Source organism: Salvelinus fontinalis, chromosome 2 (assembly GCF_029448725.1).
Source record: "Salvelinus fontinalis isolate EN_2023a chromosome 2, ASM2944872v1, whole genome shotgun sequence".
Lineage (NCBI taxonomy): Eukaryota > Metazoa > Chordata > Actinopteri > Salmoniformes > Salmonidae > Salvelinus > Salvelinus fontinalis.
Genome location: NC_074666.1, coordinates 49,086,506 through 49,114,206, shown reverse-complemented (window position 1 = coordinate 49,114,206; position 27,701 = coordinate 49,086,506). Strand labels below are relative to the sequence as shown.

The 27,701-nt window shown below is 41.6% G+C and overlaps 1 protein-coding gene across 2 annotated transcripts; it reads left to right on the top strand.

Moving 5' to 3' along the window:
• Positions 1 to 27,701, top strand: LOC129820097 (probable E3 ubiquitin-protein ligase DTX2). Of its 2 annotated transcripts, XM_055876955.1 has the most exons (9): positions 1 to 1,059; positions 2,794 to 3,379; positions 12,699 to 12,757; positions 14,244 to 14,402; positions 15,890 to 15,957; positions 16,590 to 16,748; positions 23,165 to 23,326; positions 23,413 to 23,502; positions 25,736 to 27,701. In XM_055876955.1, the coding sequence occupies exons 1-9, from the start codon at positions 747 to 749 to the stop codon at positions 26,000 to 26,002; spliced, it is 1,863 nt and encodes a 620-aa protein (XP_055732930.1). In that variant the 5' UTR covers positions 1 to 746; the 3' UTR covers positions 26,003 to 27,701. The 2 variants fall into 2 exon arrangements, with proteins under 2 accessions (XP_055732930.1, XP_055732939.1); XM_055876964.1 differs by lacking the exon at positions 14,244 to 14,402 and having other exon boundaries at positions 4 to 1,059.

Here is a 27,701-nt window from a genome sequence, read left to right as displayed (position 1 = left end):
CTGTCAGCGTTAGAAGGTCGGGTAACAAATTAGTGGCTGAATAAGTATCATGCAAATAATTTGTGGAAGCTGAAAATGTTTATTGAAACGACAAAAAAGCGTCAGTAGTTCACTTAGGATAACGCCCAAGTTAGGCTAATTACAGTAATGGGAGTACAATACAGTACCCGTAATCGGGGGCGTGGTCATGTAAAGCTATGCCTCGCCGTGTGTATCTATTATTGTGTTGAATGGTGAAGGCCCTGCTATTTCTGTGGTTCAGACAGATTGGTGGCTAGCCAGTTTGGGTTGGTATGCAATGTATGATTAGCATAGATGCATACATTTCCGAATCGAAGGATTAATTGCTTCGCCAAAATGTTTTTTATACGTTTGCTTGAACGTTTACCGCCTGACCTGGAATCGGTCTTATTGTAAAAATGAGGCATTTTAAGAATCCAAGCTAGCTGTCTAGCTAGCTTTCCATCTTGTAAAGTCAATATGCTTTGCTAGCGTAACGTTAGCCAATTTGCTAGCTAACCGTTAGCGGACTAATCGTGTAAACGTTAGTTATTTTGGTTTGCTAGCTAACGTTACATTTTATTGATGGGATAACGTTAGCTGGCAAGGTGTCCTGTAGTTTGTCCATCTGACTTCCTAAACCTAACTAACGTTAGTTTACCAGCCTCCGCTTTATTCCTTTAACTATCGTTTCGTTTACTGGATTTGACGTAACATTAGCTGGCACTGGCTAGTAGCTGCAAGATATGGCCACTGCCTCTAGCTCCTGTGTGGGGAGAAATGTGTCTAGAAATGGACCCTCTGTCTCGACCCCGACCTCGGGAGCACCTGGACAATCACTGTCTATGGTCGTTGTATGGGAATGGCAGGATGATCTTGGCGTCTGGCGGCCGTACAGCGGCCAGGTGAGCGGCTACATAGAACAATGTTTCTCTTCTTCGCGGGGACACAGAGGTGGGGGTCCTGGTTCCACCAGTATCTGGCTCGGACAATCAGATCCCAGTTTGTCGCCTTATCTTATAGACATACCAAGCTTGAAGCAGTTCCGCCAAGATACAGGTAAGGAAATTAAGCCACTGCACTACTATGTATGCTTTACATTACAACTCAACTGAAGCCTTCTGGCTTTAGTTTGTGCCCTAGCTAGCGCAGCGCTAGATAGCTAGCTGTTGTTGTGATCATGTGTTAGCTACCATAAACCAAACATAATCGCATTGCTTAGCTTGATAACAGCTATAGCGAAGAGTCAGCTGCTTGGCTATTTCCCAGCGATGGCAACGTTTTCTTAGGCTAACTAGTTAGCTGGCTAACTGTAACTGCAATGGCACAGATATTATATTAGCCAGGGATATACACTACATGACCAAAACTATGTGGACACTTAAGTTACTCATCGAACATCTAATTCCAAAATCAAGTGCATTAATATACATTTGGTCCCCCTTTGCTCCTCAAATCAAATTTTATTGGTCACATGGTTAGCAGATGTTATTGTGAGTGTAGTGAAATGCTTGTGCTTCTGGGAAGGCTTTCCACTAGATGTTGGATCATTGCGGGGACTTGCTTCCTATCAGCCACGTGCATTAGTGAGGTCGGGCACTGATGTCAGAGTATCAATTCATCCCAAGGGTGTTTGATGGGGATGAGGTCAGGGCTTCCACACTGATCTCAAGATACCATTTCTGTATGGACCTTGCTTTTTGCACAGAGGTATTGTCATGCTGAAACAGGAAAGGGCCTTCCCCAAACTCTTGCCACAAAGTTGAAAGCACAGAATCATCTACAATGTCATTGTATGTTGTAGCATTAAGATTTCCCTTCACTGGAACTAAGGGGCCTAGCCCGACACAATAAAAACAGCCCCAGGCAATTATTCCTCCTCCACCTAACTCTATGGTTGGCACAATGCATTGGGGCAGGTAGCATTGTCCTGTTATCTGCCAAACCCAGATTTGTCTGTTGGACTGCCTGATGGTGACTGAAGTGTGATTCCTCACTCCATCACTCAACACTTGGCATTGCTCATGGTGATCTTAGGCTTGTGTTAGGCCATGGAAACCCATTTCATGAAGCTCCTGACGAACAGTTATTTTGCTGACGTTGTTTCCTGGGGCAGTTTGGAACTCTGTACTGAGTGTTGCAACCAAGGACAGATTATTTTTACGGGCTTCATCAGTCCTGTTCTGTGAATCTGTTTGGCCTACCACTTTGCAGCTGAGCCATTGTTGCTCCTAGACGTTTCCACTTCTTAATCAAAGCATTTACAGTTGACCAGGGCAGCTCTAGTAGGGCAGAAATTTGACGAACTAACTTGTTGGAAAGGTGGCGTCCTATGACAGTGCCACGTTGGGAGTCACTGAGCTCCAATGTTTGACTATGGAGATTGCATGACTGTGTGCTCAATTTTATACCTGTCAGCAACGGGTGTGGCTAAAATACCAGAGTCCACTAATTTGAAGGGGTGTCCACATACATATTCTATATAAAATGGACAATCCATTTTAATGCAGACTAGATCAAAACATTAATCATTGAAAATGACAAATTACCCAATGGCTCATGATCATTTTCTTGTTAAAAAGTGGGGGTGCAGATGCTCCGCTTGCTCCGGTGCTCAGGCGTTAATGGATGTTCAGTGTACTTAGTTGACATCATGAACCACACTACTACTAGACTAAGACTATAATAAATAAATAGTTTGGCATTCACTGATGTCTATTGCATAGTTTTCTGTGCAAAGCACTTTTGCCTCATGAGTACATTATTAATTCAGTTTTGTTATTTTCTCTCTAGGGAAAACGCGGTCTGTACGCCGCCAATTGTTTGCCCAGTCCTCAGGCTTGGGTAGCGGAGTATATTGGGAGTGGGTGAATGACGAAGGAGGATGGACTCCATACGAGACTCGCACTTCTATCCTACTAGAACACAGCTACCAGGCACGGCAGGCCACGGCGGACATTGTCTCACACGGCTATAACTACATAGTGGACCTCACGGCGCTGGCCCAGGTCAACAAGGCCACGGGCTACCGGCGGCAGGTACGACGGCAGGGTAACCTCCCCTACCCACTGGCATCTGGTGCATCCGTCATCCACTCGGGCCCGGCCTGCTCCTGCCAGCAGTGTCTGAGCCACAGCAGCACTGGCCCCATGTCCAGCCGCTCGCGCCACTCCTTCTCGTCGGGGCAGCTGAGCCGGCCTAGCCTCCAGGTCCCTAGCAGGGCGACTGGAGCTCACCCCACCTCAGTGTACTCACCCTACCCCAGGAGGCCTCTTTCTGTGGGGGGAATGGCGTGGGGAGGCCCCTGGCCACTGGCACCCTCCGCTAGTCAACTCCCTGGAGCTCAACTGGCCTTCTCCACCAGTGCCAATGGCTTAAGGTGGGTCCTCAGGTCCATCTTATGGCCTTTTCAACCGGCTTTGTTGGCAATGTTTAAAAAGTAATAGTCGACTCATTTAGGAGCTTATCCATTTAGACTAATAATCTTTGAGTTGAGTAAGGCATAGCCTACTGATAGAGGGTCTGATTGACATTTACGCAGAGTTTACACAGGCAGCCCAATTCTGATCTTTTCCCCAATTATTGGCAAATTATCAGATCTGATTGCTCAAAAGACCAATTAGTGTCAAAAGATCAGAATTGGACTGTCTGTGTAAACGCAGTCTTAGACCAAATTGTTGTTTTGAACCAATTTATTTCTATGATCTATAATTTCATCTTGAGCTGAGTGACATATTGTGTTTTGGGGTTATGTTTTCGGGTTAAACTGCAGTAGTTTATAAAGTGCTGAATCTGAAAGATTCACAAACACTGTGCGAAAACACCAGGATAACCTGTTTTGTTGACCTCCACTAAAGAGGAAGTGGTGTTACGCAGGATAGGAAACAAGATTTGTGACCCAAAGCTCTGCTTGGTCAATACGCCCGCTGATGGTTAAAGGGTTACAATACATCAACTGTTGCGTGTCACACACACACTTCCTCCAATTGTTGTATCACCATGTGGTCCCTGGTTGTAGTAGGCCTAGGCTATGTCACACCATGTGACGAACAAAGCACGCGGATGACATACTAGTATGTCATCCTTGTGATGGTTATATAGCATTTTTGTTTTCAGTAATACCTTAGTGTCACAATTTCTGAATGTTTTGAAGCAGACTTGATGCCACACAGCGCCTTCCAAATATTCTTAAAATAACTTGAGTGAAAAGTGGCAGCATTAAGCAATGTTGAACATAAACATTCACATTACTCCAGATCCTTATCAACTTGGAGAGAAAGCACACAAAGTACAGTGCATTCAGAAAGTATACAGACCCCCTTTTTCACAATTTATGTAACAGCCTTATTCTAAAAAGAAAAGTTTTTTTTTTTAAACATTTTTGCCCCAAAAAACTAAACATACCTTATTTACATAAGTATTCAGACCCTTTTCTATGAGACTTGACATTGAACTCATCCTGTTTCCATTGATTATCCTCGAGATGTTTCCACAATTTGATTGGAGTCCACCTAGGGCTGGGTGATATGGCAAATCAATTATCACTATATCTATATATTTTTTCATTCATAACGATAATTATCATGATATTAATCAAATAATGTTTAAAAGGTGCATATCTGCTTCAGACTCAAGAATACCTAATGCCTTAACAAACTACTAGGCAGGTAGCCTAGTGGTTAGAGCGTTGGGCCAGTAACCAAAAGGTTGCAAGATCGAATCCCCAAGATGACACTGTAAAAATCTGTCGTTCTACCCCTGAACAAGGCGGTTAAACCACTGTTCCCCGAAGCTGACTTGCCTAGTTAAATAAAGTTTCCATAAAATTAAAATGATGTGAGCTACATATAAAATTATACTTTAAGGAAAATTGTTCCATGTTTGTGGCCAGGGTGCACGTACCTGGGGTCAATTAAATTGATAAGCCTCTTGAAACCTTCCTTTTTGACTGTGCTAATTGGTAGCATGTCCTTAACAATTCAATGCATAATAGCATTTGTGATGTCTTTGTCTTTTCGATGTTTGCTTGTAGGGCATAAACGCTGTCAGTGTTGACTGCTTCGGGCAAACATTCCTAGATTGGCTGGTGCTTAAGGGGCATTCATCAATACCGTGGTGCAAACTCAAACTTCCTTTATGTTCCAAAGAGTGATTTTGCTTCAGATGTTGAAAAAGGTTTGTCGTATTACCAGACTTCGTAACCATCTGTCTACGGCACAATTTCCACCGAACATTGCTCTGCTCTTTGTCGGACTTCAAAAAGCCAAACCACTTCCAAATTACTGAAACAGTTTAACCCTTTTTATCAATAATTTCTTCGTTGGAAGCTGCTCCTTTTTCATGGCTATCACTGTTTTTGCCTACATCACTAATTTTTCGTGGTTAATAGTGGCTAATCCATCACTTGAGGTGCTAAGTGTTTTTTTTGTGGGCGTATACCTCTCCACGTGCATATTGTCACTTCTCCGCACGTTCCTGCTGCGTCAGAGGTGAAGTGAACTGCTGTACCTAATTATTCTATATCGACCTTATCGAAAATGAATCTCAATGTTTTTATATCGTTATTGAGGGAAGTAATTACCTCTAGTTATTGATTTATCGCCCAGCCCTGAGTCCACCTGTGGCAAATTCAATTGATTGGACATGATTTGGAACTGCACACACCTGTCTGTATAAGGTCCCACAGTTGACAGTGCATGTCAGAGCAAAAACCAAGCCATGAGGTCAAAGGAATTGTTTGTTGAGCTCCGAGACAGGATTGTGTCGAGGCACAGATCTGGGGAAGGGTACCAAAAAATGTATGCAGCATTGAAGGTCCCCAAGAACTTAGTGGCCTCCATTCTTAAATGGAAGAAGTTTCAGGACCACCAATACGCTTCCTAGAGTTAGCCGCCCGGACAAACTGAGCAATCGGGAAAGAAGGGCCTTGGTCAGAAAGGTCACAAGAACCCAATGCTCTCTCGGACAGAGCTCCAGAGTTCCTCTGTGGAGATGGGCTAACCTTCTAGAAACACAACCATCTCTGCAGCACTCCACCAATCAGGCCTTTATGGTAGTGGCGAGACGGAAGACACTCCTCAGTAAAAGGCATATGACAGCCCACTTGGCGTTTGCCAAAAGGCACCTAAAGACTCTGACCATGAGAAACAAGATTTGATGGTCTGATGAAACCAAGTTTGACCTCTGGCCTGAATGCCAAGTATAATTTCTGGAGGAAACCTGGAACCATCCCAAAGATGAAGTCTGGTGGTGGCAGCATCATGTTGTGGGGATGTTTTTCAGAGGCAGAGACTGGCAGACTAGTCAGGATCAAGGAAAAGATGAAAACCTGCTACAGAGCGCTCAGGACCTCAAACTGGGGCAACAACGTATCTTCCAACAGGACAACGACCCTAAGCACACAGCCAAGACAATGCAGGAGTGGCTTTGGGACAAGTCTCTGAATGTCCTTGAGTAGCCCAGCCAGAAGCCGGACTTGAACCCGATCTAACATCTCTGGAGAGACCTGAAAATAGCTGTGAAGCGACGCTCCCCATCCAACCTGACAGAGCTTGAGAGCATTTGCAGAGAAGAATGGGAGAAATTCCCCAAATATAGGTGTGCCAAGCTTGTAGCGTCATACCCAAGAAGACTCGAGGCTGAAATCTCTGCCAAAGGTGCTTCTACAAAGTACTGAGTAAAGGGTCTGAATACTTATGTAAATATGATATCAGTTTTTATTTGATACATTTCTAAACTTGTTTTTGGTTTGTCATTATGGGGTATTGTGTGTATATTGATGAGGGGGGTGAAAAAACGTTTTAATCCTTTTTAAAATAAGGCCGTAACGTAACAAAATGTGGAAAAGGTTCAATGGGTCACAATACTTTCCAAAGGCACTGTATCTAACGCACTGGATTAGGGCTGGGAATTGCCAATACGATAGTATCGCAATACATAGGCTTGTATTGCAATTCTCAGGGTTCTATATGTACTGCTATTTGATGCCCCAAATATTGCTCACTATATATCTGCTGCAGAGGGATGAGAGAACGAGTTTTGATCAGTCAGGAAAATAAAATTGCTGAAAACATGTTAGCTCACTATTTAAAAAAGAAAAATCCTGCCGTTTTGGAGCAGGGACAGACGTCTACCGGTAGCTAACGCTACCTACAGTATTAAAAATATATATTACAGTTGAAGTCGGAAGTTTACATACACCTTAGCGAAATACATTTAAACTCAGTTTTTCACAATTCCTGACATTTAATCCTAGTAAAAATGTCTTAGGTCAGTTAGCATCACCACTTTATTTTAAGAATGTGAAATGTCAGAATAATAGAGTGATTTATTTCAGCTTTTATTTCTTTCATCACATTCCCAGTGGGTCAGAACTTGACATACACTCAATTAGTTTTTGGTAGTATAGCCTTTAACCTGTTTGGCGTGCAAGCCCGACGTCGGTACATTTATGACAACAGCCAGCTCAAAGTGCAGGGCGCGAAATTCAAAAAATGTTTTTTTTAAATATTTAACTTTCACACATTAACAAGTCCAATACAGCATATGAAAGGTACAGATCTTGTGAATCCAGCCAACAAAATATGTAAATCTATTAGCTAACCACGTTAGCAAAATACACCACTTTTTTTACTATAACAGTTTATTACTCCATCAGTAGCTATCACAAATTCGACAAAATAAAGATATAAATAGCCACTAACCAAGAAACAACTTCATCAGATGACAGTCTGATAACATATTTATTGTATAGCATATGTTTTGTTCGAAAAATGTGCATATTTCAGGTATAAATCATAGTTTACATTGCAGCTACAGTCAGAAATTGCACCGAAAGCAGACAGAATAATTACAGACACCAACGTCAAATACCTAATTACTCATCATAAAACATTTCTGAAAAATACATAGTGTACAGCAATTGAAAGACAGGCATCTTGTGATTCCAGACAATATTTCCGATTTATTAAATGTTTTACAGCGAAAACAAAATGTAGCGTTATATTAGCGTAGCCACAATAGCCAGAAACACTTGGGCGCCGACGACCAGTTCACATGCGCGACAGATATTAGAAATAGCATCATAAAATGTTTCTTACTTTTGGTGATCTTCCGTCAGAATGTTGGACAAGGTGTCCTTTGTCCAGAACAGTCGTTGTTTGGATCTGGAACGGCAAATTTCCCTCTTCATTTAGCATGGGCACTTGCCAAGTGGCACGGATCACTCCAACGTCAACAAAGTCAGAGAACGGAACACGGCAAAACTCCCGAAAAAAATTCAATAATCTGATTAAACTATATTGAAAAAAACATACTTTACGATGATATGGTCACATGTATCAGATTAAATCTAAACCGGAGATGTTAGTCGTCCATAACGACAGCTAAACAGAAGGCAAATCCATGTCCCGTTTCGCGCGCTCCAGAAACAGGAAATGGACGTTCACGTCATACAAAGAGCTTTAATTCCACCTCAGACCAAGATGAACACAAAATTTCTTCTCACAGCCTCTTGACAACCAGGGGAAGGTCTATGAAGTGTACGCAGACTCTTACGTTTTATGCCCATGTATAGGCAGGAAGTTGAACAGAGCATCGATTTCTGACATTCCACTTCCTGGTCAGGAGATGTGCTGCAGAATGAGTTCTGTTTCACTCAGAGAAATAATTCAAACGGTTTTAGAAACTAGAGAGTGTTTTCTATCCAATAGTAATAATAATATGCATATTGTACGAGCAAGAATTGAGTACGAGGCCGTTTGAAATGGGCATCGTTTATCTGGCTACTCAATACTGCCCCTTGCAGCCATAAGAAGTTAAATTGTTTAACAAGCTTCCCACAATAAGTTGGGTGAATTTTGTCCCATTCCTCCTGACAGATCTGGTGTAACTGAATCAGGTTTGTAGGCCCCCTTGCACACTTTTTCAGTTCTGCCCAAGCATTTTCTATAGGACTGAGGTCAGGGCTTTGTGATGGCCACTCCAATACCTTGACTTTGTTGTCCTTAAGCCATTTTGCCACAACTTTGGAAGTATGCTTAGGGTCATTGTCCATTTGGAAGACCCATTTGTGACCAAGCTTTAACTTCCTGACTGATGTCTTGAGATGTTGCTTCAATATATCCACATAATTCTCCTCCCTCATGATGACATCTATTTTGTGAAGTGCACCATTCCGTCCTGCAGCTAACAACCCCCACAACATGATGCTGCCACCCCCGTTCTTCACTGTTGGGATGGTGTTCTTCGGCTTGCAAGCATCCCCCTTTTTCCTCCAAACATAACGATGGTCATTGTGGCCAAACAGTTCTATTTTTGTTTCATCAGACCAGAGGACATTTCTACAAAAAGTACGATCTTTGTCCCCATGTGCAGTTGCAAACCGTAGGCTGGCGGTTTTGGAGCAGTGGCTTCTTTCTTGCTGAGCGGACTTTCAGGTTATGTCGATATAGGACTCGTTTTACTGTGGATATAGATACTTTTGTACCTGTTTCCTCCTGCATCTTCACAAGGTCGTTTGCTGTTTTTCTGGGATTGATTTGCACTTTTCGCACAAAAGTATGTTCATCTCTAGGAGACAGAACACGTCTCCTTCCTCAGCGGTATGACGGCTGCGTGGTCCCATGGTGTTTATACTTGCGTACTATTGTTTGTACAGATGAACGTGGTACCTTCAGGCGTTTGGAAATTACTCCCAAGGATGAACCAGACTTGTGGAGGTCTACAATGTTTTTTCTGAGGTCTTGGCTGACTTCTTTTGATTTTCCCATGATGTCAAGCAAAGAAGCACTGAGTTTGAAGGTATGCCTTGAAATACATCCACAGGTACACCTCCAATTGACTCAAATGATGTCAATTAGCCTATCAGAAGCTTCTAAAGCCATGACATAACTTTCTGGAATTTTCCAAGATGTTTAATGGCACAGTCAACTTAGTGTATGTAAACTTCTGACCTACTGTAATTGTGATAGTGAAATAATCTGTCTGTACACAATTGTTGGAAAAATGACTTGTCATGCACAAAGTAGATGTCCAAACCGACTTGCCAAAACTATAGTTTGTTATCAAGAATTGTGGAGTTGTTGAAAATCGAGTTTTAATGACACCAACCTAAGTGTATGTAGTCTTCCGACTTCAATTGTATATACAGTACCACACAAGTTTATTTTTACTATTGTCTACTTACTTTGTAGAATAGGAGAGCAGACATCAAAACTATGAAATAAACTATTTGGAAACATGTAGGATGCAAAAAATTGTTAAACAAATCAATATATTTTAGAATCTTTAAAAGAGCCACCCTTTGCCTTGATGCAAGCTTTGCACACTCTTGGCATTCTCCCAACAGTCTTGAAGGAGTTCCCATATATTTTGTGCTCCTTGAGTGGCGCAGCGGTCTAAGGCACTACCTTGCAGTGCTAGAGGCATCACCACACCCTGGTTCGATCCCGGGCTGTATCACAACCGGCCGTGATCGAGAGTCCCATAGGGCTGCGCACAATTGGCCAAGTGTCGTCTGGGTTAGAGGAGGGTTTGGCTGGGGTATTCCGTCATTATAAAATAAGAATTTCTTCATAACTAATTTGCCTAGTTAAATACATTTTAAAAATTAAAATATGTTGCGCATTTGTTTGCTGCTTTTCCTTCACTCCACGGTCCAACTCATACCAAACCTTCTCAATTGGCTTGAGATCGGGTGGTTGTGGAGTCCAGGTCATCTGATGCGGCACTCCATCACTTTCCTTGGTTAAATAGCCCTTACACAGCCTGGAGGTGTGTTGGGTCTTTTTTATGTTGAAAAACAAATAATAATCCCACTTAGCACAAATCAGATGGGATGGCGTATTGCTGTAGAATGCTGTGGTAGCCATGCTGGTTAAGTGTGCCTTGAATTCTAAATAAATCACTAACAGTGTCACCAGCAAAGCACCATTACAACACCACCTCTGTGCTTCACAGTGGGAACCACACATGCAGAGATCATCCGTTTACATACTCTGCGTCTCACAAAGACACGGTGTTGGACCCAATAATCTCATTTAGACTCGTCAGACCAAGGACAGATTTAGCCTGGTCTGATGGCTTGTGTTTCTTGGCCCAAGCAAGTCTCTTCTTATAATTGGTGTCCTTTAGTAGTGGTTTCTTTGCAGCAATCAGCCATGAAGGCCTGATTCAGACAGTCTCCTCTGAACAGTTGATGTTGATATGTCTGTTACTTGAACTCTGAAGCATTTATTTGGGTTGCAATTTCTGAGGCTGGTAACTCTACTGAACGTATCCTCTGCAGCAGAGGTAACTCTGGGTCTTCCATTCCTGTGATGGTCCTCATGAGAGCCAGTTTCATCATAGAGCTTGATGGTTTTTGCGACTGCACTTGCAGAAACTTTCAAAGTTCTTGACATTTTCCGGATTGACTGACCTTCATGTCTTCAAGTAATGATGGACTGTCATTTCTCTTTGCTTATGTGAGCTGTTCTTGCCATAATATGGACTTGGTATTTTACCAAATAGGGCTATCTTCTGTATACCACCCCTACCATGTCACAACACAACTGTTTGGCTCAAACACTTTAAGAATGACATATTTTTTTATATATTTTTTTAACTAGGCAAGTCAGTTAAGAACAAATTCTTATTTACAGTGACGGCCAAGGAACAGTGGGTTAACTGCCTTGTTCAGCGGCAGAACGACAGATGTTTACCTTGTCAGCTCGGGGATTCGATCTAGCAACCTTTCGGTTGCTGGCCCAACGCTCTAACCACTATGCTAAATAAATTCCACAAATGAACTTTTAACAAGGCACATCGGTTAATTGAAATGCATTCCAGGTGAGTACCTCACGAAGCTGGTTGAGAGAATGCCTAGAGTGTGCAAAGCTGTTATCAAGGCAAATGGTGGCTACTTTGAAAAATTTAAAATATACACTTTTTTGGTTACTACATGATTCCATATGTGTTATTTCATAGTTTTGATGTCTACACTATTATTCTAGAAAGAAAAATCCTAGAATGAGTGTGTCCAAATATTTGACTGGTACTCTATACATATACACACTGTAGGTATCGCTACACTAGATATGCGTAACTGCGGTAGGCCCACTCTGCATGTGTTCTGGAATACTTTCAGCAGGACTTCTCTGCTTTTGCTCTGCTCTCTCTTGGGCACCACTGAACACAGGCCTCAGTGGAACAACATGACAGTTTTGGAAACCAGGAGGAAATACTGCACAGTGCACCACAGTCCCCCTGGCCTTTGTCTGACGTGGAGCAGGAAAGGCAGATTTTTGGGGGTCCATTGTTCTCCTCTTCATGGGGGCAGGTTCAATTCTGAACACAGGCAGGCATGTTTTAGCAAGGCCACGCTAGCTTTCCATCCATCATTAATCAGAGGAAGGCCATTTAACTTCTGTGGATTTCGTAGCTTTTTAGTTTAGAATCTCCAAAGTTGAGAAATTCAAATCGTAACCTTAGTATTATTATTGATATACTTGTTAACCTGCAGTGGCAGGCCACAGAACTATTCAATATAGATGATATCGTGGATGGATTCTGCAGAGTCTAGAGTAAAAAAAAAAAGAAACCACCACATCAGTTTTTCACTTGATTGCTTATGCAATGGTGTGTACGGATTCGTATGTGTGCCTTTTGGCCTCCACCATGCTCCGTTAATGTCTGTTTTCCTGTTTCCTCTGCCACAGTATCCCCGCCATCCCTGTGCAACTGAATGGATCCACCAGTGTGAGCTCAGCCCTGGCAGGTAAAGAGGTCCCAAGTAATTCATCCAATTTTCACGTCCCCCATGGTGGTACTACCTGTATTCTTAGTCCCCATCCATGTGAATTCTAGCGGTTTCGGTGAAGCATTGTTTTTCTTGTTGACGATGGCAGAACTGTCTGCTCCATGAGTTTACGTCTCAGTTTGAAAGTAAGAGGGTGAAAAAGTTGCGTTTTCACACTCCATAAGTTCTAAAATCGATGTTCGTTGACGTACTTTGTTTCAGCCAAATGTGTAGCCTATGGCAAGCTAATGTCTTAACAAAGATGGCTGATACACCAGAAACAGGCTACACATTTGACAGCACTGTTCAGCAATTGTGTGTTTTAGTAAGCTTATCTGATAGACCTGACAGATTTTAGAGGCACAGCTTTTGTTGACCAGTCATTAAAGCAGTGATACAGAGAACTCCTTTGTGATTTCATGGCAATGGCCTGTCACTGTCTATGGTGTGAAAGCCATTGTGTCTCTCTAGACAACTAGCCTAACACCTCAGTTTATCGCTGTGCACAATCTCCACAGACCAGGCCCTGTTGTGCTCCAACCAGGCTTGGTTCTTGTCAGTTGCCCAGCCCATGATGTCGTTTATTTTCCAGGGTAGTCTGAGGTTTGTGGTCTTAATGAAAAGGGATAGTTAAAGCAAAAGTTCACTTTTTTTCTTTCTTGTTAGAATATTTTCGTTACACTTAGGGTGTTGTCGTTTTATCCAAACCGTTTATTTTATTTTGTTATATGGTTATTTCGCAATGTCCAAAATGTCCTAGCTAGCAGTTTATCTTTTTACGCCAAAAAAATCTCATTCCCGTTGAGCCAGCAGAGAGGCCTCCAGAGACAGACTGAGCATATATATGCATGTGTGACCAACAGCAATTCCGCTTCCTTTGCATGTGAACGCTTTGGTCCAGTTGGGCTTTAGCTAAAATGTTTTGAAGAGAGCCAATGTAGAGATCATTTTTGAAGATTTTCTTGTCACATTTGTAAATATTTGTTTGTGTGCTGGTATTCCTCTTTTTAAAACGTACCCTTAATGAAATAACAGATTTTTTCCCCACCTAGTTGGTTCAGGGATTCAAATCGGCAACCATTCAGTTACTGGTCCAACGCTCTTAACCACCTGGCTAAATGCTGTCCAGAATCGAGGCAAAACCTTACAATATGGCTTTAAAAAGGAAATCGGTGCATTTATCACATCAGCCCACATTTATTATGTCTGAATGTTAGTCAAACACATTTTCTTTACTGTACAAACATTGAATCCAAATTACTTCTTATTCCTGAATCCGATGTTCTCTATTTAGACCAAGCAGAATTGGTCTGGAAGTTTCCCAAACTTCCCAATACACGCCCTCTTTTCCCACCAGTCAGTCACTGCTTTATCCACCATGTCGCATCCCTTTGGTCCCGATCCCCTTCCGACCCCCACCCCCTCTGCATGTCTCCACCGGTCCTCCCCTGGCCACCCACTCCAGGCATGGCCTCCATTTTGATGTCAGCAGTGGGACTCGGCGTGCGCTTCATGAGTGCCCCCTCCTCCGCTCCTCCTCCTCCCCCCAGCAGCAGCAGCAGCAGGCCCGCGGGCTCCAAAAGTCGCAGCTCGGTTAGGAGGGAAAAGAGGCAGCACAGGACAGGTAGCTACGCCACCCACCCCCCCTCCCACCCCCCCCATTATGGGCCTGCATCCAGCTCAGTGCCTTGTCAAATCCAATGCTTTCCATTGTGTTGTCATCTTGAGTCATCCCTAACAAGTTGTAATACATGTTCAAATATTATTATTTTTTATTCCTTGTGTTTTTGTGGTGGGAAACTAATATGCCTGCCTGGTGAAACATTGGAGATATCCGAGCTAGGAATTCCTATTCTCACCCGGTTTTAGGATCTCAATAGTCACTCCACAAGACTTACAATCAATGGGAGTGATGGGGGACACTGAAATCAACTCATTGATTTGGTTTCACTTGACTTTAAGGTGATTTGGCCCAAAATATATGCATGGTTGCCCGTATCACTCCCATTGATTTTTCACTAGTGGTGGCTAAAGTTAGCTCAAGTTAGTAGTGGCTTTGTTAAATAAACATGAACCATGGATTACATTTCCCCTGGCTGATATACTACTATCAGTGTAAGGAACCATTTATCATTAAGTTGTGTGTGTATTTTATATTATATATGCCTTTCAGGTTACATTTGGAAATGTATCTCAGGCAGTGTGTTTTGATTGATTTCTGCAGGCGTGTATAGCTTCCTTTTATTTCTCTTACATGTGCTCGCTCTTTTATCGCATTCCATCGCCCATTTGTCTCTGTACGAATCATTTGCCCTTCCGTGACTCTCTCATTCATATCCACAAATCAGTGTTGTGATGTTGCTTGGCTGTCGACACCGTATTCATTAGCTAACAAACATTGGTGTGTTTCCTTCAGAACTAATCGTGTTATATGAAGATGGCAGAGCGGACTGACATTCACAAATCTAACCGAGGAAGCATCCCAAATGGCACCATGTTCCCTATATAGTGCAGTACTTTTGACCAGGGCCCACAAGTCTCTGGTCAAAAGTAGTGCACTATGTAGGGAATAGGGTGGCATTTGTGATGCAGACCTGACTGACGAAGGAAGTGCAAGAGGGTGCTTTTGGCACATTAGTAGATTAGTGTCAATCTCTTACCCTCTTCTCTCATTCAGTCATAACTGTCAAACATTAATACTGTGTGCCTCAAACTCGTTACATTTTTGAGCAGTGCTCTTGCATGGTACAGATTTACCAACGAAGCCCGCCTAAAGTCTGAGCTGCAGCGACGTGTGTAGGCTACTTCTGCAGAATGAGTTGGGAATTTTTGCTTTAGGCTTTCAGAAGGCAGAAATATAAAATACAGCGAAAGTGAAGTGTCAGTTAAATGTTTTCGGATTAACTATAGGCTTTAAAATCTCGGCTATTATTTCTGTGAACATAATTTGTTTGCAAACTGCAAAACAACTAGGCAACCACTGTAGTTTCAACCACTCAAAGCCATGGATTAAAAAAACAAATGTCTATACAATTTCTGTCATGATAACACCACCTGTGTCCTGTGTATGTGGTTGGCTTCTCCCCAACTCTGTTCATTGTGTCCACTCAGTCCCGGCCCAGAAACCAGAGGATGTCATTCACCGCTACATGGAGGAAGTGGCCTCTGCTCAAGACGAGGTACGCATGTCAATGTCAATCTCCCTCCTCCTTCGCATCTTATTATTTTTTTGTATAGGGTGAAGTTGCCCCTAGATGCTGATCTTGGGTCAGTTTAGCATTTTCCCCACTAATGGTTAAGGTTAGGATTGGGTGAAGGGAATCTTATCCTAGATCTGTACCTAGGGGGAAATTCTCCCTGGGGCTGTCTCACTGAAGTAGTGCTCTTGCAGGATAATGTTTTTCTTCGTTCTGGTACACTGGAACTCATTGTAAACATGAAATTAATTACACCTGCTTTTGTTTGCATGTAGTCTCTCAGACGTAAACCATTTTTGTAAAAAATTATACATTCATGTGAAGGTGATGTGATTTTTGTATACAAAGCCACTAATTTTATTTGTATTGAAGAAATACATGTGTTATTTTGCAAAGAATTTGCAGTATGCAGGTTGAAAGCAATATGATTTCTCTAAAATGAACACAGGCTTGGCCTATTTCTAAAGCAGTATGAGCAAACCAACTGCTGTTTTGTATACAATACCCATCTGTTTCCCCAAACTAAATTTATAGACTTGCAATATAATATCATAGAGATCCTGTAATACTTGTTCTCGTGTAATTTTATTAGAACATTCTCCCTGTGGTTTCAGGACTGCATCATCTGTATGGACCGGCTGTCTTGTCCGTCGGATTATGACGTGGCGTCTGAGGGAGCCCAGTCCATCCAGCCTGGCGCCGTGGGCAAGTTCAAGTGTGGACACACCCTGCACATGCTCTGCATGCTGGCCATGTACAACAATGGTACCAAGGTAAGTGCCACAGAGATCCTAAATGTAATTCAGCCCACATTGTCCTTCATAGAGGCATTAACATATTATAAGCCTTTATAAGGCATTATAATGGCTTGTACATGCTTATAACAAGTAATGAAGCGTTGTACCTGCAGGCTAAAAGTGAAGTGTTACCCACAACATGTCATATTACAGTGCATCAGAAAGTATTCACATCCTTTGACTTTTTCCACATTTTGTTGTTACAGCCTGAATTGAAAATTGAGTAAATTTCAAAAAAAAAATTGTTGGTCACTGGCCTACGCACAAATACCCCATAATATCATAGCTGAATTCTATTTTTTAAAATGTTGAAATTAAATAAAAATATGTCTTGAGAAGGGCTGTGGCGGTCATGAAATTCTGTCGGCCGGTCATTGTCAAGCAAATAACTGCCGGTCTCACGGTAATTGACTGTTAATTAAACACATGTAGCATCTCCTGGCTTCCGCGCATAGCCTACAAGCCACTGATGTAGACCTTTGCAACATCTACATACATTTTTTATTTTTTATAAATCCATGTAATATAGCCTACACCATCACAGTAAATCCGTTATGTATTTTAGACAGGTCTAAAGAAACATGATATGAAGATGTAGTCTATTTCAAAAGTATAGAATAGCATACTCTGAGTTGTCCATATGTTAGGCCCTGATCAGGCTATGCCATATGGCTGTGGGTTACACTAGTTAATTTAGCCTACAAGATTTGCTTAGAATTCCGTGCCATTATTTTATGGTTTGAAGAATACAATTGAACATAGCTGAATAAAATAGAAAGGATATTTTCTCCAAAGATTTGAGTGTGCACATGTGGCTATTCTGTGTTGATCGGTTAACAACGAAACGGGTATATTTATGTAGTGATACAAATGTTGGCCGATATGTTTTGATTTTGGATACATTCTAAGGCTCCATGATGCGACTCCAATGATTTGAAAAAAGTTGCATGAAAGACATGAGCTCTGCTTTGTTTTTTTGCGCAGGCTGTACATTATCAGTCTCTCATTCACAATTTGACAAGCACTTGACAATGCCTCAAATTTCCCGGCTGCCCCCCCCCTTTTTGTGGCCGTAACGCCCCCTAAAAAAATCCATGCCTTTTGCGGCCGTTGTGCCCTAGGGCTGAATATAATAATTCCCTTCTCCCCGCTGCGTGCCGAAGCACCTCACTCACATGGCTCTCCGTCACATGATTGGGTCTTTCGCACAGGTAGCCCGAAGACCGACACATTGGGGACGCAACTGTGTGCGTCCTTATCCAATTCCAAGGTGCATATTGAAGATATTGGAAGAACTGTCCACATTTACTTTGTCAGACAACGAGATGAGTAGAACTAACAAACAGCAAAAGCACTAGCCTGTCAATCTACTGTCCCCCATAGTACAAAAATTGACTCTACACCTGTTGTAAAGCATATTAAGGTGTTTCATTTTAAGAATTTAATTGGCCACTTTGTAGTTGTGATACAAACCTTATCAAAACATATAGGCCTATGGGCTAGGCTACATGAGGTGTGTGGCTGATTTTAAAGTCGCAAAAGAAAAGAAGCATTCTCTTTTTCTTGCATCATTCACAAGTGATAGGCTAATATTGTCAGCCAGCATACTATTCTTAATTTAATCTAGTCTTTACATATACTAAATAATCTGTGTGAAATTTGATTTAGAATGGACCATTATCGTGCACCGGTCTTGAAACGGGCAGCTGAAGAAAAAAATACATGTCCTATTTTCGCTAGCCTATAGAAAGCTGATGAGATCCTCCAAATTTTTTATAGAGGCCATCAGTCTGTTTTCTCACGCAGTTGCATAGCCTATAGGAATGTTGCACAACATGAGTGCATGGGCTCTCATGAAGGGTTTGATTACGTTTGCATTGATGTCAGTGATTAGAGGGACAATGTAGTGCTGAGTACCAGGCAGTTTTGTAGGCTACTAATGACCACCATCAGCAGCATCGGAGCTTGGAGAAGCCTAATTACGTGAATTAACAGTCACGTGGAATTTGACTGCCATCATGACCCGTGACTGCCGGTGTGGAGGTAATACGGTCATCGTAACAGCCATAGTTTTGAGTTTAAGTATTCAACCCCTTTGTTATGGCTAGCCTAAATAAGTTCAGGAGTAAAAATTTGCTTAACTCGCATAGTAAGTTGCATGGACTCACTCAGTGTGCAATAATAGTATTTAACATGATTACCTCACCTCTGTATTCCACACATAAAATTATCTGTAAGGTCACTCAGTTGAGCAGTGAATTTCAAACATGGATAAGACCAGGGAGGTTTTGCAAAGAAGTGCACCTATTGGTAAAAATAAAATAAAGCAGACATTGAATATCCCTTTGAGAATGGTGAAATTATTTATTACACTTTGTAGTGACTGGGTGTATTGATACACCATCCTAAGATACAGGTGTCCTTCCTAACTCAGTTGCCGAAGAGGAAGAAAACCGCTCAGAGATTTCACCATGAGGCCAATGGTGACTTTACAACAGTTAGAGTTATATATATATATGTGAAAAAATCCTGTTTGCAACAAGGCAGTAAAAGCAAAACAATTGGCAAAGCAATTAACTTTTTGTCCTGAATACAAAGTTTTGTGTTTGGGGCAAATCCAATGCAACACATTGAGTACCACTCCATATACAGTAACAGTCAAAAATATGGACACCTACTCATTCAAGGGTTTTTCTTTTATTTTAACTATTTTATACATTGTAGAGAAGACATCTCAACTATGAAATAACACATATGGAATCATGTAGTAACCAGAAAAGTGTGTTTTAGGTTCTTCAAAAGTAGCCAACCTTTGTCTTGATGACAGCATTGCACACTCTTGGCATTCTCTCAACCAGCTTCACCTGGAATGCTTTTCCAACAGTCATGAAGGACTTCTCACATATACTAAGCACTTGTTGGCTGCTTTTCCTTTTCCTTCACACTGCGGTCCAACTCATCCCACATCATCTCAATTGGATTGAGGTTGGGTGATTGTAGAGGCCAGGTCAACTGATGCAGCACTCCATCTTTCTCCTTCTTGGTCAAATAGCCTGTAGCGGTATTTATTGGAGAGGGGTAAAGATAAAGATTTTGTTCGGGCGTCAGGCAGGTATTAACCGTGCCGAAAAGAGTAGAATAGAGAGAGTACCACTACCAGACCCACACACATCAGCAGAAGACACCTAGAGTGTAGCCTGTTTACCAGATAGCCAGTGGAGAGAAAAGAGAATACACACCCTATAAAACCCACAGCACAGCATAGGGGTAACCCCACCAAGAATACCTCATATTATAATAATAATAATAATATAATGGCAGAGCAATTGAACAGAAACTTCATAAAAACAATTTACAAGAAAGAACCCAGTCATCAACAGAGGATTTGCAGTAATATGTATTATCTTCCAGTGGAGGAGTGCAGAGGGTATGAATGTGGGGGGTGGTCATAGACAAAACAAAGGCCTTAAATGTCCACAATCTTCTCGGCCACATGTCATTAGTACACCCCACCTCAATACAGTTTAACTAACAATACACAACTTGCAAGCAACCTCCCTTTTAACTAAAATGTCAACCCATATACTTCTGGCAGGGCAATAATAGTCCAGCACTAAAGAACATCAACAGGAAGTGCTTCTGAAAAATAGAAAGTCTGTTGCAGTGTAAAGCACTGGAACGATAGAGGGAAGAAAGAAAGAGAACAAAAGATCTTAGCTGTGGTCTTCAGGCTTGCAGTTGTCCTGTCTGACCGTCCGATGGTTTGGTGGTTTGTATGTCAAAGCTTCGCATCAATGTTGCTACGAATCCGTGCGGTGCCAAACGATAACAACCACGACCTAGAGCGGTCACACCGATGATTGAGTTAAATACTTAATAAACTACACACGCTGAAAACAAACAAACTTCTGCAGCATAGCACACATAATCAAACTGTCGCGCCACCCAAGAGCTCCTCCCCAAAGAGCTGAACGAGCTGTCTTTATTTCCTCCTTCCTTACTGCTGATGCGCTCTTAAAGTGGCAGCGCACGGTGAAGGCTCCGTGCAGGATTTCACCACAAGCCCTTACATAGCCTGGAAGTGTGTTTTGGGTCATTGTCCTGTTGAAAAACAAATAATTTTTATATTTTAATTAGGCAAGTCAGTTAAGAACAAATTGTTATTTACAATGACGGCCTACCGGGGAACAGTGGGTTAACTGCCTTGTTCAGGGGTAGAACGACAGATTTTTACTTTGTCAGCTCGGAGATTCTATCCATCAACCTTTTGGTTACTGGCCCCATGCTATAACCACTAGGCTACCTGCCACCCCGGTAGTCCCACTAAATGCAAACCAGATGGGATGTCTGCAGAATGCTGTGCATCAGACAGTGTCACCAACAATGCACCATCACACCACCACCTCCATGCTTCATGGTGGGAACGACAAATGCAAAGATCATCCGTTCACCTACTCTGCGTCTCTCAAAGGCACTGCGGTTGGAACCGTTTTCTTTGCAGCAATAGACCATAAAGGCCTGATTCATGCAGTCTCCTCTGAACAGTTTATGTTGAGCTGTTTGTTGCTTTGAACTTTGAACTCTGAAGCATTTATTTGGGCTGCAATTTCTGAGGCTGGTAACTCTCTAATGAACGTATCCTCTGCAGCAGATTGCTTATGAGCTGTTCTTGCCATATCCCTATTTGGTAACAGACCAAGTACATATTATGGCAAGAACAGCTCATAAGCCCTCTGCAGCAGAGGGCTTATGAGCTGTTCTTGCCATAACCCTATTTGATAACAGATCAAGTACATATTATCTTCTATATACCACCCCTGCCTTGTCACAACACTACTGATTGGCTCAAATGCATTAAGAAGGAAAGAAATTCCACAAATGAACTTTTAACAAGGCACACCTGTTAATTGAAATGCATTCCAGGTGACTATGTCATTCTCTCAGCTAGTTGAGAGAATGCCAAGAGTGTGCAAAGCTGTCAAGGCAAAGGGTGGCTACTTTGTAGAATCTCAAATATAAAATATATTGTGATTTGTTTAACACTTTTTTTTTTATGTCTTCACAATTATTCTACAATGTAGAAAATAGTAAAATTATAGAAAAACCCAGGAATGAGTAGGTATGTCAACTTTTGACTGGTACTTTATGTAAATTAGATATTTCTGTATTTCATTTTCACTATGGGTTATTGTGTGAGAAATGTAATCCATTTTGAATTCAGGCTGTAGCATAAGTCAAGGTGCTTTCAAAAAGTATTCATACACTGTATTTGGACCCCTTGACTTTTACCATGTTTTGTTACAGCCTTACTCTTTATTCTAACCCCCTTTTTCTATCTTTTCTCATCACTGCAAGTCCTCAACGGGCTCGGTAGTCATGTTTTTTTTCCTACTCTTTAACCTCTTAATTAACTAGGCAAGTCAGTTAAGACCAAATTCTTATTTTTAATGACAACCTAGGAACAGTTCTGCCTTGTTCAGGGAGACAGATTTGTACCTTGTCAGCTCGGGGATTTGAACTTGCAACCTTTTTGTTACTAGCCCAACGCTCTAACCACTAGGCTACCCTGCCACCCCTAACCATGCTCCCTAAAACCCGCACCAATGTGTCGAAGGAAACACTTTCCAACTGGTGTCAATCTGCAGGCACCCGGCCCGCCACAAGGAGTCACTAGGGCACGATGAGCCCCGGCCAAACCCTCCCCTAACCTGGACGATGCTGGGCCAATTGTGCGCTGTCCTATGGGACTCCCCGGGAATGAACCCGGGTCTGTAGTAACGCCTCTACCACTGTGATGCAATGCCTTAGACCACAGCGCCACCCGGAAGGCACATTACAGCCTTATTCTAAAAAAATAAACTTTTTTTATTCTCATCAATCTACACACAATATGCCATAATGACAAAGCGAAAAAATAGGTTTTTCAAAATGTTTGCAAGTTTATGAAAAAAAGATACCTTATTTACATAAGTATTCGGACACTTTGCTTTGAGATTCAAAATTGAGCTCCGGTGCATCCTGTTTCCGTTGATCATCCTTGAGATGTTTATACAACTTCATCGGAGTCCACCTGTGGTAAATTCAATTGATTGGACATGATTTTGAAAGGCACACACCTGTCTATATAAGGTCCCACAGCAGCCTTTTATATAGAAAGTGTGATACAATTTCTAAAAACCTGTTTTCGCTTTGTCGTTGTGGAGTATTGTGTGTAGATTGAGGAAAAATATTTGTATCAATTTTAGAATAAGGCTGGAACAAAATGTGGAAAAAGTCAAGGGGTCTGAATACTTTCCGAATGCACTGTGCATGTGCCTTTTGGTATTTTGTAATGAAAGTTTTCCTCCGTTGGGTGTCTTCTAAGGTGGTTGACTGTCTGTTCTCTGTTCCAGGATGGCAGCCTCCAGTGCCCTTCATGCAAGACAATCTACGGGGAGAAGACTGGGACCCAGCCCAAGGGGAAGATGGAGATCTATAGTATCTCCCAGTCCCTCCCTGGCCACCCCGACTGTGGAACTATCCAGATAATTTACAGCATCACCCATGGGATACAGGTACACACACAAGACCCACACAAGACACACACACACACACACGAGACTCACTCACTCACTCACTCACTTCCTCAAACTCTCTCCAGGGTCCAGAGCACCCTAATCCCGGGCAGTCGTACACCTCTAGAGGCTTCCCTCGCTTCTGCTTCCTCCCAGACAACAAAAAGGGCAGAAAGGTAAGCAGCTAACACTGCATCTATCTTACAACGAACCAACACACTGCAAACTGTTGACAACACCCTGGACGTGCTCATAAGGGCACGCAACAAAAAATGTGCAGTTCTAATTGGACAAGACCACGTAGTTCCTCCCTGTTTTAGTCCGTTTTTTTCCAGTTTGCGCCTTAATGAACACAACCTTTGACTCTGTTCTGCTCATGTAACCGGTGCTGTACTGCACCGCCGTAGCTCCGCTCTGTGTGTATGTGGTCCTTGTGTAGCTCCGTTGGTAGAAGACGTTGACTTCAGGCTGTTTTCATTGTAATGAGTTGCATCTGCTTCCAAAAGAAAATACAAAAACATTTGTAGAGCACCTATGTTCTGCCAATCATTGCATCTCTCTACAACATAGACACAATACAAAGGACGGTGATCCGTCAAGGAGCTAGCCATCATTCACAAATACAACACACTAGCTAGCTAACAACCACATGTTGAATTCGAAATGTTATTATCATCTTAAAAAGTAATACTTACAATACCATCCCTTTATGAGTAAACACTAAATATACACCATTATTTATGAACAAATCCGTGTGTATCGTGCTTATTACATGTAACATTTCTGAAGATGAAAAAGCGTGTCTACCTCTGCATCCAAAGTATTTGAGTATGCAGGGCAAACCGTAAGTATGCGCTCCCCTATTTCCCAGGATTCAGGCAAGCATAATAACTCAACATACTATATGAATATACGAACCTGGTGAAATTCACAAAATATTTGAACAACTGTTACACTCACACATTCCTCGTATGTGCTAAAACCAGTCTAGGAAGTCTGACTGAGCAGTTTCAAGGGGAAAAGAAAAAATATTTAATTTTCACGTGTACCATTCAAAATAGTGAAACCTCTCACTTGAATATCTTGTTCCAATTCCTCATTACTACTTTAATTTGATTTGCCATTCATTGCGACCAACTCTGCTGCTCTGTTGGCTATATTTAATAAATGCTTATTTACTGTAGTGTGAGGTAATTGTTTTATTGATAATTCATCCAAATGTTCTTGCCAAAGAAATCCATTTCTATATCTGATTTCCTGTCACTGTCGATGTGAAATCAAATGGCTATACCTCTACCATAACCTAAAGACAATGCAAACCACCTTTAAAAGGGACATTCAATATTTTATAACTTAATGTTAGAAGGTTCCTCACCCTGTTTTAAAGGGGGCTGAACTGACAGATTTTGCCTCGGTTTTCCTCATTTAAGAACACGAGATTTGGGTCTTGGAGGCATGGTTGTGTGTGTGTGTGTGTGTGTGTGTGTGTGTGTGTGTGTTCACACGTGGGAAGCGTTTGTACGCTAACTATGGCAAAACAGTACCACAGTCACTTATTCGTCTAAATAACTTCAAAACATTCTGACCTGGTCTGCTAGGGGGAGTAAAATGGTTAGAGTGAGGTGTGAAAGTCACTGCAAATTAGCTCATACTCTTATAGTTCTATGTTCACTATGTATTTTAAATATAATATACAGTATTTACATTATGTTTAAATTCCTCTATGTATTGTCTCTATATTACATTTCTATATGTCTTGCTAGCAGCACCATTTTACCAAGTCAGATTCTAGGTATGTGTAAATTTACTTGACGAATAAAGATGATTCTGAAGTACAGTACATAGCGCTTTTGCCAGCCAGTGTGCGACCATGGCGGTTAGGTCGCTGTTGGATATCTATGGGGATAGTTGGGGATTATCCAATTACACAATGTACGTGGGACAATATTTTCTAGTTTTCTCATTAAATGTCAAAAAGTGTACTTTCAAGGTATGTTTATTTTCTGTGATCCAGAAATTAATACAAATGTTGTTATTAATCTAAACACGACTCATATTTCAGAGCACACGGTAAGGTTTCAAATGACACCAAGACTGTCTTTGTAGCATCTACAGACTCATCGTTGTAGTGTCTTTAAAGAAGGCCTGGGTAAGGCCAAAATGTCACATTTATTAATTTCAATCAATTACTTCTCAATAATATTTTTGGGTAGACTTCAAAGGTATGCCAAACATCCTTACCCCAAAGGACATTTCAATGCATTTAATTTCAGGAATATCATATCTTTGGGCTAATCTCGTATGGAGTTGCCCACTACAAACTTCCAGTAACTTTGCCACCGCTAGCTAAAAGTCCATGACAGTGATGGGGGCATGTCATCTCTAATTTCACGTCTAATTTCATGTCAGGTGCTGGAGCTGCTGAAGGTGGCGTGGACACGGCGCCTCATTTTTACAGTGGGAACGTCCAGCACCACGAGCGAGCCCGATACGGTGGTGTGGAACGAGATCCATCACAAGACGGAGATGATGTCCAACGTGTCGGGCCATGGCTACCCGGACCCCAACTACCTGGACAACGTGCTGTCCGAGCTGGCCTCCCAGGGGGTGACCGACGACTGCCTCCTCAGACAGGAGGGCCCCAGCCAGGGGGGAGCGTCAAACTCTAGACTGTGAAAACTGACCCTGAATCAGTTATTGAAATCTGGTTATGGCTAGGGAGCATCCGACTGTGAAACTGACCGTGAATCACTTTCCTCGTAATGTCGCAACTTCAGCATAGAGAACATAAGGGATAAACCAAGTATTCACATTGGTTTATATGCAAAGCGTATGTCTGAGTGCAGTGTGCTGAATACTACACATACTGATAATGTGGGGTTTGAATTTACTTGTCTTTACTTTTGACTTTTATTAGCTGCAGTAGTGCTCCATCAGCTCTTGGTTTAGTCACCTAGGCTGTCTCAAATGGCACCCTCTTTACATCCCTATATTTGTAGTGCTATATATATAGCACTACAAAAGTCCTTTTGTCAAAGATAAGGGCACTCCATACTCCATAGGACTTTTGTAGTGCTATATATATATATATATATAAGGACTTTTGTAGTGCTATATATATAGCACTACAAATATAGGGATGTAAAGAGGGTGCCATTTGAGACAGCCTAGGTGACTAAACATATATATATATATATATAGCGGGGCGCCCTTATCTTTGACAAAAGGACTGTTTTTTTTGGAACAGCCTGATGTGTCGCACCCCTTTTGACATGCTCCATGGAAAGTGCCAGCTCTCGCAGGGAATATAGAACATCAGTAGCACTTTTAGTTTTGACAGTGCATTTAATTAACACGTATGGTAATTACCAGGTTATCTGTGGTAGATAGTCCACTTTTTTTTTATATATATAAATTATGCAAATACATTTTTTTCTGTTGAGCAATGTACTTACTCACCAACTACACAGGCATATAACAAAAACAAAATGGTAGCAAAGTGAGTACTTGTTTGTGTTAAAATGGAAGAAAAACTTTTATTGGTAAATTTTTCATTTTGGGGTGTAATTTAAAGCACCGTAAAGGAACAGATTTGCCTGTAAATGCCAGTTAATTTAGAAGCATAACCCGGAAGAGAAACTTCTCACTTTGCCTTTGTTTCAGTTGTATTTTTTTCTTTCTTAATGCATTATAATTGAAAGGTGGAATCCTTAGTTGCTACATCCATGTTTTACTTAAATTAATATTATGTACCCATTGATTCTTGAATAATATAACTTATAAATGCCTCATGAGCTTAGTTCAATTGTCATACCCCATCAGAACCCAAAATAGAAGCTTGTTACTCCAATGTTTAAACAATGTACATTTAAACAAACTCTGTATAGCCTCAACATGTATAGTTTTAACCATTTGTATATAATGGATGGTCAGTCCTTGCATCTATGAATTTGAGAGTGGTTATGTTTCTCCAGGCCCATCCCTCAGCTTTTTACCAAAGCACAGACGGGGTGATCGCTTTGTTTCAATTAAGGATTTTATCTTTAACCATTTAAAATGGGAAAACAAGCAGATTTGTCATGCAGTCACTCGTAATTCAAACAAAGCTAGGCCCATGTTCATAAAGCATCTCAAAGTAGCAGTGCTGATTTAGGATCAGGTCCTCCCTGCCTATGTAATCTTATTCATTATGAACAAAAACACAAAACTGATCTTGGATCAGTACTAGTGTCCTACTCTGAGGCGCTTTATGAATACGGGCCCTGATGCTTTGCTACACCCACTTACAGTGCATTCTAGGCCGTCATTGAAAATAAGAATTTGTTCTTAACTGACTTGCCTAGTTAAATAAAGGTAAAATAAAATTCGGAAAGTA

Bases quoted from the DNA above. Each gene is read 5' to 3' on its own strand.
- LOC129820097 (XM_055876955.1), top strand. From the start codon at position 747: ATGGCCACTGCCTCTAGCTCCTGTGTGGGGAGAAATGTGTCTAGAAAT. The intron at 14,403-15,889 runs GTAGCTACGCCA...GTGTCCACTCAG, and splicing joins AAAGAGGCAGCACAGGACAG to TCCCGGCCCAGAAACCAGAG. The intron at 16,749-23,164 runs GTAAGTGCCACA...TCTCTGTTCCAG, and splicing joins TGTACAACAATGGTACCAAG to GATGGCAGCCTCCAGTGCCC.